General features: G+C 55.1%; 1 protein-coding gene across 1 annotated transcript; it reads right to left on the bottom strand.

Moving 5' to 3' along the window:
- Positions 1-939: 939 nt before the first annotated feature.
- Positions 940-14258, bottom strand: LOC104685921 (myosin-6-like). Its single transcript, XM_039549650.1, is given in 39 exon segments — positions 940-1078; positions 1165-1299; positions 1806-1901; positions 2348-2623; positions 2727-2852; positions 3059-3262; positions 3342-3650; positions 3733-3857; positions 3936-4101; positions 4177-4360; positions 4563-4759; positions 5172-5290; positions 5393-5519; positions 5609-5998; positions 6262-6352; positions 6435-6580; positions 6682-6858; positions 7089-7331; positions 7419-7547; positions 7656-7782; positions 7871-8007; positions 8208-8331; positions 8419-8536; positions 8621-8708; positions 8845-8918; positions 9008-9317; positions 9454-9624; positions 9915-10183; positions 10269-10407; positions 11050-11153; positions 11296-11394; positions 11931-11994; positions 12117-12209; positions 12290-12398; positions 12495-12522; positions 12691-12847; positions 13420-13563; positions 14059-14228; positions 14231-14258. Coding segments are annotated over 39 exon segments (5814 nt in total). The 3' UTR covers positions 940-1057.
- Positions 14259-14918: the final 660 nt, after the last annotated feature.

Below are 14918 nucleotides of genomic sequence, written 5' to 3'. Positions count from 1 at the left end.
ACACACACACGCGCTGGCTGTGCCCAAACTCAACTCCAAGAAACAGCCCAAAGCGCTGCCTTGTCCCTGGGTCAGGGGCGCAGAGGCACCAGCTGGCGCCCGCTGCCGCCTCCCGGGCGGGTCCCTCCCCCGGCTCTCTCCCGCTGACGATGCCCGGGGTCCCCGCTGCCGCTGCGGCCGCAGCTCAGAGACCGAAGGGCGATGCCCCGACCGCTGACCCGCAATCCCCGGGAAGGAGGCGGGACGGGGCCCGAAGGAGAGCCGCGGGCGGAGCCGGACCCCGCCGGGGGCGGAGCCGGACAGCCCGGCCCACGGTACTTCCTTCCCTCCCTCCCTCTATCTTTCCTTTCTTCTGCAGGATTTGGAGCTCGGCGCGCTGGTTGCCACCGGCGGCAGCAGAAGGGGCGCAGAGCGGGGTAGGGGCGACTCCCGCTGCTCCCGGCGGGCGCCCGGCTCGGGAAGCAGCGGGAGCCGTGCCGGGACGCCTCCCGCCCGAAGAGGGGAGGACGCCCTCCCGCTGTGACCGCCCGCCCGGACCTTGCCGCTACTGGGAAACTCCATCCCAGCTGAAACCAGGACAAAATCCACCCTTTATTCCATGACATTTACCATCTCTCATCTGATTCAACAGTGGCCCCATATTTTCCCTAATCTTCCTTTTGCTGCTGATGTACCTGTAGGAGCCCTTCTTGCTGTCCTAGGTATCCCTTGCCATACTCAATTCCAAGTGGACTTTGGCCTTCCTCGCTGCATCCCTGCATACTCTGACAATGCTTCTATAATCCTCCCACATGGCCTGTCCGTTTTTCCACATCCCATAAATTTCTTCTTCATAAATTTCAGATTTACTAGAAGCTTGTATGGGCTCCATCTGTATAACATACCATACAATGGGGTAACCCCACCCTCCCCACACAAACCCAGCCCCACACAAACTGGTGCTGCTCAATGCTTTTTATTGGCTGATGAAGCTTGGGGGGGCTAGGGGGAGTTGGGCACTTGGAGGTCTAGGTGGGACAGCTGCAAGTTCAGGTAGGATACTTGGGGATCCAGAGCTTCACTCTTCGTTGAGTCCCTTCTGATGGAGAAGGAGAAAAAGGAAGTGTGAGCATGGGGCTGTTGTGGGACAGCCATGAGGCACCTGTGGGGAGGGGAAAGTCCCACCTTGGCTCCAATGTCGCGGCTCTTGGCCCGCAGCTTGTTGACCTGGGACTCGGCGATGTCAGCACGCTCCTCTGCCTCGTCCAGCTCGTGCTGCACCTTGCGGAACTTGGCCAGGTTGGTGTTGGCCTGTTCCTCCTGAGGGGGCAGGGACATCAGTCAGGCTCCCACACAGCTTTCTCTGGCCTCCTGCCATCCCAGCTGCTCTCCATATATCTGACTTTATTATTACTCCATTTGGCCCACAATAGATCCACCTGTCCTTCCAGACATCCCATATTCCAGCCACCCAACCATCTACTCAACTAACCATCCATTTAGCGTTCCATCCATCCATCCATCCGTCATGCATTCAACCATCCATCCAATCTTCCACCCACATAAACTCCAAGCCACCTGTCCCTCCTTCTATCCACTCAGTCATCCTTCCTTCCTTCCTTCCTTCCTTGCTTCCTTCCTTCCTTCCTTCCTTCCCACATCCTACCATCATCTCTCCCTCCCACCACCCACCCACTCTCCTCACCCCCTGACATTCCACCCATTGACCACCTCATCTCAAGGTCACCTGCTACTCCCCACATCCTCTCCCACATCCTAAACCCACTCCTGGGAGATGGTCCCACGGCTGCCCCCCTAATGCTCACCGCCTCCTCTGCCTGTCGCTTGTAGGCCTTGACCTTCAGCTGGAGCTTGTCCACGAGGTCCTGGAGCCGGACCATATTTTTACGGTCCTCCTCCGTCTGTAGGGTGAGACACATGTGGATCAAGACCTGACCCTACCTGTACTTTGAATCACCCAAGCTATGGGGGTCAGGAGACAGTTAATGATATTCTTGGGGACTGGAGCCTCTCTAGATCTGTGGGTGGCCTCAGCTCTGGGAGCAGGAGGTGGGATGTCTTCTTGCCCCTGATGAGGTCCCACCTGAGGTTCTGGATCATGCAGAGACCACATGGATGCTGGGGCACCGAGAGGTGGCCGGGGTGGCTCATGACCACTGGGCCAGCCATGTTGCGGGTCTGGCTGCAGTACTGGACACAGTAGCAGTGGGTGGTCTAGTGTCTAGTCTAGACAGCCTGTGTCTCTCTGTCCAGCAGGTCAGCCATGTTCTAAGTCATGTACAGCATGAGATATGAGGCCCTGTGGCCAAGGGACAGTAGTTGACCTGGGCCAGCCCATGAGCCCTACCTGGTAGCTGAGCTCCTTGACGCGACGCTCAGACTTGCGGAGACCCTTAATGCTCTCAGTGTTGCGCTTCTGCTCAGCCTCCAGCTCATTCTCCAGCTCCCGCACACGAGCCTCCAGCTTCTGCAGCTGCTTCTTGCCCCCTTTGAGGGCCAGCTGCTCGGCCTCATCCAACCTCATCTGCAGGTCCTTGATGGTCTGCTCCATGTTCTTCTTCATTCGCTCGAGGTGGGCGCTGGTGTCCTGCTCCTTCTTCAGCTCCTCTGCCATCATGGCCGCCTGCCCAAGGAGAGAAGCAAGCAGAGAAGGAGGACCAAAGTGTGCTCTCCATCACCCTCCAGTGGAAGGTGTCCTAGACGTTGGTTCCCAGCATGGCACTCACATCAGTGATGGCTTTCTTGGCCTTCTCTTCTGCATTCCTGCACTCCTGGATGGCCTCTTCCACCTCTGTCTGTAGCTGGGAGATGTCGGCCTCCATCTTCTTCTTCTGGTTGATGAGGCTGGTGTTCTGGAGTTAGAGGAGAGGATCTCAGGAGGTGTCTGTTGAAGTGCTGACCAATCCTTCTTCAACCCCCCCAGTACTTAATGCCCCACTACTCCCTGCCAACTCTGCGGGCTTAAAGGATCTGGAGATGTTTGGTAACTCAAGCTATTGGAAGCCCCACACCCATGGATGGAGGTGACGTCTCTCCTTGAAGGCATGTGATGTCTCACCTGTGAATGGAGAAGCTGGACCCTCTCACTGGCCTCAATCAACTCCTGCTCAGCCAACTTGCGGGCCCTCTCAGTCTGTTCCACCACTGCCTGCATTTCCTCCAGCTCTGACTGGAGGAGGTTGTTTCTTCTCTCCACAATGGCGATGTTCTCCTTCAGGTCTTCATTGGCTCTCACCACATCATCCAGCTGCAGTTGGGTGTCCTGTTGGGATAAATACGATGGACATCAGCCAGCAGCTCCAAGGGGCTAGGAAGACCTCCTTAGAGGTGGGTGATCCCACCTTGAGGTGAGCCTGGGCTCCTTTCAGGTGGGACTGAGCTTCGGCAGCCACACGGTTGGCATGACTGAGCTGAATCTCCATCTCATTGAGGTCACCCTCCATCTTCTTCTTCAGCCTCAGGGCCTCGTTGCGGCTCCGGGTCTCAGCATCCAGCGAGGTCTGCAGCGAGTCCACCACCCGCAGGTGGTTGCGCTTGGCCTGCTCCATCTCCTCATCCTTCTCAGCCAGCTTGCGCTCATAGTCTGCCTTGACCTGGTTGAACTCCAGTTGAGCCCTCAGGATCTTTCCCTCCTCGTGCTCCAGAGAGGCCTGGTGGAGACAGAGATAAATTAGAGGGCCACAGAGAAGACTAGGAAAACCTGGGGACTCATGGGGATGTGATTTGGCTCACCTCAGCCTCCTCCAGTGCAGCTTGGAGCTCCAGTTTCTCAGCATCCAGCTGCTTCCTGACCTTCTCCAGTTCATGGATGGTCTTGTGACTGCCACCCAGCTGCTCCGTCAGGTCCGAGATCTCCTCTGCTCAGATGAGATCTCATCAGACTTGGTGAAAAGTGGTGGAGAACAACGTGGACAGGGGGAGTACCACAGTCTCACCTTGGAGATTCTTATTCTCCCTTTTCAAGGTCTCCAGGTGCTCAAGCGACTCCTCATAGGCGTTCTTCAGCTTGAAGAGCTCAGTGCTGAGGGACCTGGCCTCTTTCTGCGATGCTTCCAGCTCCACCTGTGACTCTTCAAATTTCTGCTTCCACTCAGACAAGATCTGGAGCAAAGCAAGTGGTCACCCTCTGTTCCCATGTCTCCCATCTGCTCCTGTCTCATCATTGTGTCCTCCCACCTTGTCAAAATTTCTCTGCTTCTTGTCCAATGCAGCAGCTGCTGCATTTGACCGCTCCACATCTGCCATCAGGTCCTCAATCTCATTCTGCAGTCGGTGCTTGGTCTTCTCCAGGGAGGAACATTTGGCATTGACTGCCTCCACCGCTTCCTCAGCCTCCTGCAGCCGCTGGGCCAGTTTCTTCCTACCGTGGGAGAAAACCTGACTGTGGTGACCCATGGACCAAGTGGGTCAACTCAAACCTTTTTCTGCTTATTGGTTGGCTGAGACTCTGGATCTCCTCTACCATCTCCAGGTTCCTATACATTCTCCAGATCCTGATACAGTGGAAGAGTCTTCACTCTCCCCTGCCTCATAGAATCTCCCTTCATGGGGAGATGACTCACTTGGCCTCCTCCAGCTCCTCAGTGCGCTGGATGGCATCTGTCTCATACTTGGTCCTCCACTGTGCCACCTCAGAGTTGGCCTTGGAGAGTGAGCGCTGGAGCTCAGCCTTGGCCTCTGTCTCCTCCTCATATTGCTCCCTCAGAAGGTCGCAGTCATGCCGGGCCGACTGAAGCGCATGGGCCAGTGCGTTCTTGGCCTGAGAGGGAGAGGCAGGGAGAAGGTGAGCTTGAGCTATATGTTGGTCCTCAAACTCAGTAAGCACTGGTATTTCTCAGCCAAACCTTCTCTAGATCATCCCAACCAAATTCAGCATGTCCAGACCCAGAGACATCTAAATATGGGTATTTCTAGTCTTGCCCAGTTTGACTTCCCCTGGTCCAGTGCCACCTGACCACCCATAGACCAACCCAGGTGCTTCAGAACTGACCTATTCAGCCCAACCTTTCATCTGGTAGACCAATGCAACCCAACTCAACCACTCTTAGATGCAACCACCCAACTGAACCAGCCTGAATTTGACTTCCATTTGGTGGTACCACCATGAGGGTGAAGGACGCCTTGTCTTGTGGCCCTCCTGGAGACCCTCTCAGCCGTGCCACAAACCTCACCTTCATCTCCTCCTCCAGCTGCCTCTTCAGGTCCTCCATCTGCTGTGTGTATGACTGCTTGCCTCTAGTTAATTGAGAAACAAGGGCCTCTTTTTCCTCCAGCTGGCGGGACAGCTCTCCTGCAGAGGTAGAGCAGGTTTTCAAGGGTGTGGCAGGGATTGAAGATGTGGGGCAGGGGTTGGGGATGTGGGGTGAGGGATCCAGTGGGTCAAGGTTCCCACCATTTTCCGTCTGGAGCTTGGCCCGTTGGGTGCTGGTATCATTGAGGACTCGTTGTGTCTCCTCCAACTTGGCTCGGTGTTCAGCTGCCTGATCCTCCATGGTGCGAGAGATCTTCTCCATGCCCACCTTGAAGAAGGACAGGATAAAGAAGAGGAATGAAGCAGGAGAATTATGCCCGTGGTGGAGATAAGATGTCCACCTTGGCCTCCTTCTACCTTGGCCTTTATCAATTGCTCCATGTTGGAGCTGAGGTCATCCAGCTCCAGCTTGAGGTCGCTCTTCTCCTTCTCCAGCTTCTGCTTGACACGCTGTAAGTTGTCTATCTGCTCACTGAGCTCGGCCACACTGTCGGCATGCTTCTTGCGCAGCGCAGCGGCCGTGGCCTCGTGCTGCAGTGTGGCCTCCTCCAGATCCCGCCTCATCTTCTGGAACTCTGCCTCCCGCTTCTTGTTGAGCTCAATCTGCACTGAAGTGACACCACCCGCCTCCTCCAGCCGCTCGCTGATCTCCTCCAGCTCCCGCGACAGGTCTGAGCGTAGCTTTTCCACCTTGGCTCTGCCTGTCCGCTCTGCCTCCAACTCCTCCTCCAGCTCCTCAATCCGCGCCTGTGCTCCAGGGATGGAGATACTGTGAGCAGACTTGCCTCCACCCAACTCCTCCACTCAACTCAACCAGTTGAGCTGGAGACTTTTCAACCCAACTCACCCCAACAAGCTGAAAACTCTTCAGCTCATCTCAGACAGCTGTACACTTGCCAACCAGCCAGGAATTCCTAAACTCAGCCTAACCAGATAGAGACTCTTCCTCTCAACCCAACCAGCCAGAGGCTCTCCAGTCCAGCCCAAATAAGCTTGAATAGATCCCTCACCTGCAGCTCTTTCAGCTTCTTCTGGAGCTGCAGAGCCAGAGCCTGCTCATCCTCAACCTTGCTGTTCTGCTGGTTGATCTCAAACTCTTTCCTGCAGATGAAAGCAGGTAGCAGTGAGGTCCCTGCCCTTGCTCCCTGACCAGTTTAGACTGGGGAAAGAGGTCCAGCCTTACTTCTTGAGCTTCTCCTCCAGCTGCTGCTTGTCATTCTCCAGATCCATGATGTTCTCCTGGGTCAGCTTCAAGTCACCTTCCAGCTTCCTTTTGGCCCGTTCCAGGTCCATCCGGACCTTCTTCTCCTGTTCCAGGGAGCCTTCAAGCTGTGTGGAAACATGGAAATGGGGGGAAACCTCAGTTTTTCATCATCTCTGCCCCAGTAAGCTCCTCAGCTCTACCCATTGTGGGACCAGACTACACTCACATCATCCACTTGCTGTTCCATCTTGAGTTTGGCCTTTGTCAGGGTGTTGACTTTGTCTTCCTCTGCCTGCAGGTCATCCAGTGTCTGCTGGTGAGATTCTTGCAGGGCTTTCTTCTCCTTTGTTAGCTTGGCAATCATTTCATCCAGCCCAGCCATCTCCTCTGTGAGGTTCTTTACCTGCAGGAGGAGAAACACCAGGCCTCCAGCTTAGTTCCAGAGGTGGGGAAAAGCTGGGTGATACGGCTGTTGTCCTTGGCCAGTGAGGCCACATCAGTGGTAAACACAAAGGATGTTGAAGCTTCATGTAGCCCAGATCGACTAGCCTTGGATCTCCTCAACCCAAAACAACCAGGTTGTGTTGACCCAAATCCCCAAAACTTAAGGTCAAGGTCTCTCTCCACCCTCACCTTGTTCTCAGTGGCATGTTTCTCCTTCTCCACCTTGGCTAGAGTCAGCTCTAGATCATCTATATCCTTTTTCAGCTCTGAACACTCATCCTCCAGCTTCCTCTTCTTAGCCGTCAGCTCTGCATTCATTTCTTCCTCATCCTCCAGTCGCTCTGTCAGCTCCTTCACCTTGGCCTCCAGCTGGATCTTGTTCTTGATCAGCTGGTCGCAGCGCTCTTCAGCATCATTGAGGTTGTCCTGCTCCTGTATTGGGGTGGTAGGTGAAGTGGGGTGGCCCTGAAGGGGTGCTGGTCACCCCCCAACATGGTTTTGGGGGGCAGTCTCACTCACAGCCTGCACTTGGAGCTGAAGGTCATTCTTCTCCTGCAGCATGGAGACCATCTTCTCCTCCAGGTCTTTGCGTCGGGTCTCTGACTTCTCCAGGGCCTCCTTCAGCCGCCCAAACTCTTCCTTCATGTTCTGCAACAGAGCCCAGGAGACCAGTAGCCACATCCAACCCCTTCCATCCATCAACCCCACCCAACCCATTTTAGATTCCAAGCTGCCTGCCTCATCACCTCCTCCCACCTGCATCTCCTTCTCTGTCTCAGCACTCTTTAACAAGGGCTTGATCTTGAAGTAGAGCTTCATCCAAGGCCAGTTCTTCACCCCCATGAAGGCCCTGATGTTCCACTGGATCACCAGCAGTGAGTCCCTAGAATGGCAACACAAATGCCACCACACCACAAAAGTGGTGACCCACCAGAGGTCCCTTCTCAAGGAGAAGACCCTTCCCCTCTCACCGGCGCTCCAGGATCTTCTTAAACTCAATGCGCATGAGCTGCCCTCGGGCCTGAGCCTGGATGCGGGTGATGATGCGGGAGAGGCGCTCATCCCGCATCTCCTCCAGAAGTCCCAGCAGCCCAGCCTTGAAGAAGACCTGATGGAGGAAGGAGGCAAGTGAGAGGGCAGATTGGTTGGGAAGGGTTGGTGGACAGATGGATGGGTTGATGGGTTGTTGGGGGGATGAAGCGATGGATGGTGGGATAGATAGGCAGGTGGACACATCAATGGGGTGAGACCATGGGGTCCACATAACCCCATGAGTGGTAGGAGCATGGAGAAACCATGTGCCCTCACCTTGGTGTGTCCAAACTTGTACTGGTTGTGGTCAATGTCAATGGATCCCAGGAGCTTCTCAGCGCCCTTGCGACTGTCAATGAACTGCCCCTCAGGGATGGCGGCAGGGTTCAGGATGCGGTACCTGGTGACCAGAGAGGACAGGAGAACCCTGAAATCATCCCCAGTGGGGTTGTCCACCACCTCCCCATATTTTCTCCTCTGTGCCTACCGCTGGCGGAAGTCCCCATAGAGGATGCGGTTGGGGAAGCCCTTGCGGCAGATGCGGATGCCCTCCAGCACCCCATTGCAGCGGAGCTGGTGCATTACCAGAGGATTGTCCATCACACCTGGCAGTGGGTTAGAGGGGTGGTGTCAGACACAAGCGAGACCTACCACCCTTTCCCCTGCCCTCAGCCCTGCCCTTTGCTCACCCGGCTCCTTCCGCTCATTGGGGATGATGCAGCGGACAAAGTGAGGGTGGGTGGTCTTGAGGTTGGCCATCAGCTTGTTGAGGTTCTCCTGGTGAGGAGGGAGGAGGAAAGAAGCTGACCAATGAGAAAGCAAGAGAGGGTCTGGGGGGCTGAAGGAGTGATCCACCATTCAAAAGGTTGTCCTCCCACTGCCCCACACTGGGTGCATTATGTAGGTCCCTCACCCGATGCAAAGCTGAGACAGTCTGAAAGGAGGAACCTTTCTTCTTAGCTCCTTTCCCCTTCCCTCCATCACCACCTGGAGAGAAGAGGGGTGGGATAACAAAGGAAAAAGGGTGACTGGTGGACAATGGTCTTTGCCATCAACTCAACCATCCATTCACCCACCCGCATCTGTCCCAGCGTAGTTGGAGAAGAGGTTGGCCAAGAGCTTCAGGGCTGACTTCTGGTAGAGCCCCACCACTGTTTCATTGAGGGGGTCCTTGTTCTTCTCCAGCCACCCGATGATGTTGTAGTCCACTGTGCCAGCATAGTGGATAAGGGAGAAATGGGCCTCTGGCTTCCCCTTGACATTGCGCGGCTTCCCAAAGTTGGTCGACTTGCCCAGGTGATTATCAAAGAGCTTAGCCTTGAAGGTCATGTCTGAGGCCTTAGGAAACATGCACTCCTCCTCCAGGATGGACATGATCCCCATGGGCTGGGAAGGAAAGACCTCAGTGGTGGTGGAGGACACCAAGCACAACCCTACTGGCAAACTTTGGAGTCCCTGGGCAAGAAAGGGCCCTTCCCCAGCAGTCCCTTCAGCTCCCATGAGGCCCTGGGGGTGGTGGTACCTTCTCAATGAGGTCGATGCAAGCTTGGAGGTCCATGCCAAAGTCAATGAACTCCCACTCGATCCCCTCCTTCTTGTATTCCTCCTGCTCCAGCACAAACATGTGGTGGTTGAAAAACTGCTGCAGCTTCTCATTGGTGAAGTTGATGCAGAGCTGCTCGAAGCTGTTGAACTGGGGAAGGAGAGAGGAGATGGACAATGGGGTTAACTGGATCAACTTAACACCCAACAGCGTCAACAGAATGCCCAATGAGATCTAGGTGAACCTGAGCCCCAACTGGGTCAGCACAATACCCAGTACTATCAGTGAGGCCAACTCAACACCTGAGAGGGTCAATACAAGGCCCAAAGAGGTCAAGTTTCCACCAGAGGTCAACATGAAGCTTCAGAAAACCATCTCAACACCCAACTGGATCAACCCAACCCCTAAGAGGACAAACACCCTGCCCCCTCAGTCCTCACATCAAAGATCTCAAATCCGGCAATGTCCAGCACACCGATGAAATACTGCCTTGGCTGCTTGGTGTCCAGAGAGTTGTTGATCCTCACCACCATCCAGTTGAACATCTTCTCATATACAGCCTTGGCCAAGGCCCCAATGGAGTAGTACACCTGCTGGACATTCTGCCCCTTGGTGACATATTCATTGCCCACCTTCACCCGGGGGTGACACAACCCCTTGAGAAGGTCAGCTGAGTTCAGCCCCATCAAGTAGGCTGACTTGTCAGCATCTGCAGAGCATCAAGAAGAAGACATACTGTCAGATTCCACCTAACCTGGTGACCCCAAGACCTATGTCATCCTGCCCCCACTTACCTTCAGTACCATCTGGTTCTGCCTGCTCTTCCCGTTGCTTCTGCTTGAACTTCATGTTGCCAAAGTGCATGATGGCTCCCGTCAGCTTGTAGACACCAGCCTTCTCCTCAGCCGTGAAGCCCAGGACATCAAAAGCGCTCTGGGTGATCAGTGGAGGGGGGTGGGAGAGGCCTTGCCACCAGCTGTGGTCATGGCTCTCTGCTGGCCACCATTTGTGTGTCCCTCTGCCCTTCCAGCTTGTCAAATTCTCCATCCATCTGAGGACTCATCCATCTGAGGGCTCATCCATCCAAGGACTCATCCATCCAAGGACTCACCCATTATGGATTCACCCATCCATCTATGGACACTTCTCGCCATGGATTCATCCATCCATCATCCATCCATCCATAGACTCATCCATCTATGGATTCATCCATCTATGGACTCATCCATCCATGGACTCATCCGTTCACCGTTAACTCCATCCATGCACCCATGGACCCATCCATCTGTTTGAGGACTTGTTCACCCGTGGACTCATCTGTCCACCTAAGGACTCCCCGACATGTTTTTATCTTCACCCACAACCTCCTCCATCCCCTGCCTCCTGTCCTACCTTCTGTCCCTCACCCCACATCATCCCACTCCACCAACCCACCATCTTCCACCCTTCATATCATCCACCTTTCATCCCTATGTTCCTCCTCCACCCATCCATCTTCTACCATCTCAACCATCCACGTGGCATTTCACCTTCAATTCATCCAGGTGATGTCCACCTGCCCAGCCCACCACTTACGTCAGTTGCCAACAGCTCTTCAGAGTCATCAATGGAGGCCACAGTCACCTCTCCTTGGGAGACATAACTGTAGTCATAGGGGTTGTTCGTGATGAGAAGCATCTCTGCTCCGTGGGCCCAGGATAGAGACAAAAACTGAGCATTTGCACTGGCTAAACAGCCCCAAATCATCCTCAATTGCCCCAGGAAGGAGCAGAGAATTGGAGGAGAGGAAGTAGAAGACTCAAGGCCAAGCATCCTACTCACCCAGCAGCTCTGGCTTCTTGTTGGAGAGGATCTGGTAAAAGATGTGGTAGTTCCTCTCAGCCTTCAGCTGGAAAATGACACGGGACTTCTCCAGGAGGTCTGAGGTAGGTATGGAGAGAAGGAGGATGGAGGCTGGGGTGAGGAGATGGATTCATATATGGAGAGATGGATGGTAGGATAAGGAGGTGGAAAAGGAGGGGTGTCTGGATGGTGGGATGAGCAGATGAAGGGAAGAAGAGAGGAAAATGAAAGGTCAGATGGATAGTGGGATGAGATGATGGATCCACCAACCATGAAGATAGATGAAGGGATGGACTTGGGCAAGGGGGAGGAAGTCAAGGAGGGAGGGAGGTAGACACAAGGAGATGGAGGGACAAAGAATAGGAGATGGAGGGTCAGGTGGATGGTGGGATGAGGAGATGGAGATGAAGAGGTGACTGGATGGAGGGAGGAAGGGGAGATATGTATGGATGAATGGAGTTCCTGAGGGGACGGATGAAGTTCATGGGTGAATAGAAGAGTCTACAGATGGATGAGTCCTAGGATGGATGAATAAATCCATGGATAGATAAGTCCATGGATGGATGGATGACGGATTACAAGACATCCTCTCGCTGGGCTCTCAACCCACTCACAGGTCTCAATGTCAGCTGACGCCAACTTCCCTGTGGCCCCGAAATGGATCCGGATGAATTTCCCCTGGGAAAGCAGTAGCAGAAGGTGGAGGTGGCTGCCATCTTGCAGCAGATCCCACACCATATACCCTGTCCCACAAACTGCCCCATAGACCCTTCCTCATACAACCCACCCTGATCACTCACAAATCGGGATGAGTTGTCATTGCGGAGAGTCTTGGCATTGCCAAAGGCCTCCAAGGCAGGGTTGGCCTGGATGATCTGGTCCTCCAGGGTGCCCTGGTGGGGTGGGACAATGCTGGGTATGGACACCACTGGGGGACCCTCTTTGCCAAGGGTACATGGACTGAGGCACTCACCTTGCTGCTATTGGTCACTTCCTTCTTGCGGTCGCCAATGGCAGCAATGCTGGCGAAGTATTGGATGACCCTCTTCGTGTTGACTGTCTTCCCCGCCCCGGATTCTCCACTGGGGGGGCAACAGTGAGATATTGCATAACATCCTGGTGGGTCCTTCATCCCACCCCACTGCTATGGGGCAGGGTTGGACAAAGCGGGGCCTTACGTGATGAGGATGGACTGGTTCTCTCGGTCTGCCAAGAAAAGAGAGGAGTCAAGTGGGATGAAGTTGGGAAACATGCTTGGCATCTTGGTGTGGAGGCTGAGGTTCTCCATCCTCCCAGGTGAGGACCAGGTCTAAGGCAGGAGCCATTTTTTGGAGTGGGGTTGTTTAGTTTGAGGTCCTCACAGGATGTCCTTACCTGTCAGCATGTTCTGGTAGGCATTGTCAGAGATGGAGAAGATGTGGGGTGGAGCTTCACTCCGCTTCTTTCCCCGGTAGGCAGCCACCACCTCGGCATTGTAGACGGGCAACCACTTGTAGGGGTTGACAGTCACACAGAAGAGCCCGGAGTAGGTCTGGAGAAAAGGGCAGGTGGGTCAGACTCAGGAGGTGCCACCCCACCAGGTGGGGACATCCTTTGTGTAGGTGGCCCACAGGATGTGGTCACAGGATGTCCTGATTTTGGTTGTCCATAGAGGGACTGGAGAAGGGGCATCTTGGGTCTGGGTGGCCCACAACATCCAGAGATGGGACATCTCATGTGTCAGTGGCCCAAGTGGTCTGGAATGGGACATCTCGTGTCCCATCAAGGGGGCTATTGAAGTGACATCTTCAATCTAGGTGACCAGAGGGGTCAGGGGATGCAACATCTCAGGTCTTGGTGGCTGAGGTGGTCTAGAAATGGGATATCTTGGGTCTGGGTGGCCCAAGGGAGCTGGAGAAGGGCCACCAGGTTCTAGGTGTCCTTTGGGTCCATGAAAAAGCCACACCAGGTTTTAGGTGTCCCATAGACTCTCTGGAAGACCTATCTAGTTCTAGGTATCCCAAGAGCTTTAGGAAAGGGTCACTAGTTTCCATCTACCCCATAGGCTGTGGGGAAGGCCCCATCTAATTCCCAGGTGCCCCAGGGGTTTGTGGGAAGGCTCACATAGATCAACCAAGAGGCGTAGCGCTCCTTGAGGTTGTAGAGGACAGCAGGCTCATGGAGGAAGGTCAACATCGCCATGTCCTCGATCTTGTCAAATTTGGGGGGGTTCTGCTGATGAATGTCAGCTTCCTTCACCGTCACCGTCTGGGGGGAATGGGGAGACAAGGGGGTGGGAGTTGGGAGGTGCCCCCTGGCTTGGAGGGTACCTTGTGGGGTAGGGGGTGCTCCGTTGGTAGGATTTCTTTCGTGGGTTGGGAGAAGTCTCCTATGGGTTGGGGGGCACCCCCCACTGGTTGGAAGTCTTCAATGGGTCAGGGCCCCCACCACTATCAGCCTGGTTTCCCCCTCCCCCATTTGCTCCTCCCAAACCTTCAACCCCCCTCCCTCCTTTGACCCCTCCCCCATTAATTTCATCCCATTAACCCCTCCCTCCTTAACTCTTCACCTCCCTACTTCCCACCAACCCCTCACCCATTATGCCTAACCCCCCTTCTTTCCCCCACCAGACACCTCCTATGCCCCCACCCACCATCAGCCCTTCCCATCCTTAACCCCTCCGTCCATTACTCCCATTAATCCTTTGCCCCATATGGCCCCTTGCCCCCTCCCCTCACCCACCCCAATCTCCCAGCTGCCCACCTCTCCCAGCTCAGTCTGGACGGTGACCTCCCCGCCTTGGCGCCCCATCACCCGCCCCCGAACGAACTCCTCCCGGGGGTGGGGGACGAAGCACTCGCTGCGGGGGTCGAAGGGTCTGGTCTGAGCTGCCAGCCGCTCCCGCTCCCCTGGCCTCAGGAAGGGGGCTGCCGCCCCAGCGCTGCCAGCACTGCGTCTGCCATCCTGCCCCACACAGACAGGGACCCTGCATCACCTGGGGGGCTGTGAGGCTGTGGCTGCAGGGTCTCGCCCCTTGTTCTATGGCCCCACACAACCCCATTGGCCAGAGCCCATTGCTGTGCGTGGGCCCCTATAGCCATGCCCAGACCCCTATGGCTGTGGGAGACACTATAGCCAGACACAGAGCTTCGTAGCTGTGCACAGCCCCATGCATGGGCCCCTATAGATGTACAGGGAGCCCTATAGCCCACTGCAGACCCACATAGTCATGCACTGCCCCATGCACAGACTCCTGTAGTGATTCAGGGACCTCTATAGCCATTCAAGGACCCCTAATAGCGATGTACAGGTCCTCATAGTCGTGTATGGTCCCATGCACAGAATCCTATAGCCATTCATGACCCCATGTATTGAGCCCTATAGCAGTGCACAGACCCCCTATAGCTGTGGGCAGACCCCTATAGTCTTGCAGGGACCCCAATACCCATGCACAGCCCCATGTACAGACTCCTGTACTGATGCAGGGACCTCCAGAACCAGGGACCACCAGCCCCTGGAGTGATGCATGGACCCCTGCAGCACAAAGACCCCTATAGCCATGCACAGACCCCCATAGTGATTCAGGTATCCCTATAGTGATGCACAGAGATGCACAGCATTGC

This window comes from Corvus cornix, chromosome 2 (assembly GCF_000738735.6).
Source record: "Corvus cornix cornix isolate S_Up_H32 chromosome 2, ASM73873v5, whole genome shotgun sequence".
In the NCBI taxonomy this organism is placed as follows: Eukaryota; Metazoa; Chordata; class Aves; order Passeriformes; family Corvidae; genus Corvus; species Corvus cornix.
Note: the sequence above shows the minus strand (reverse complement) of the source record. Positions and strands in the feature narration are given on the sequence as shown.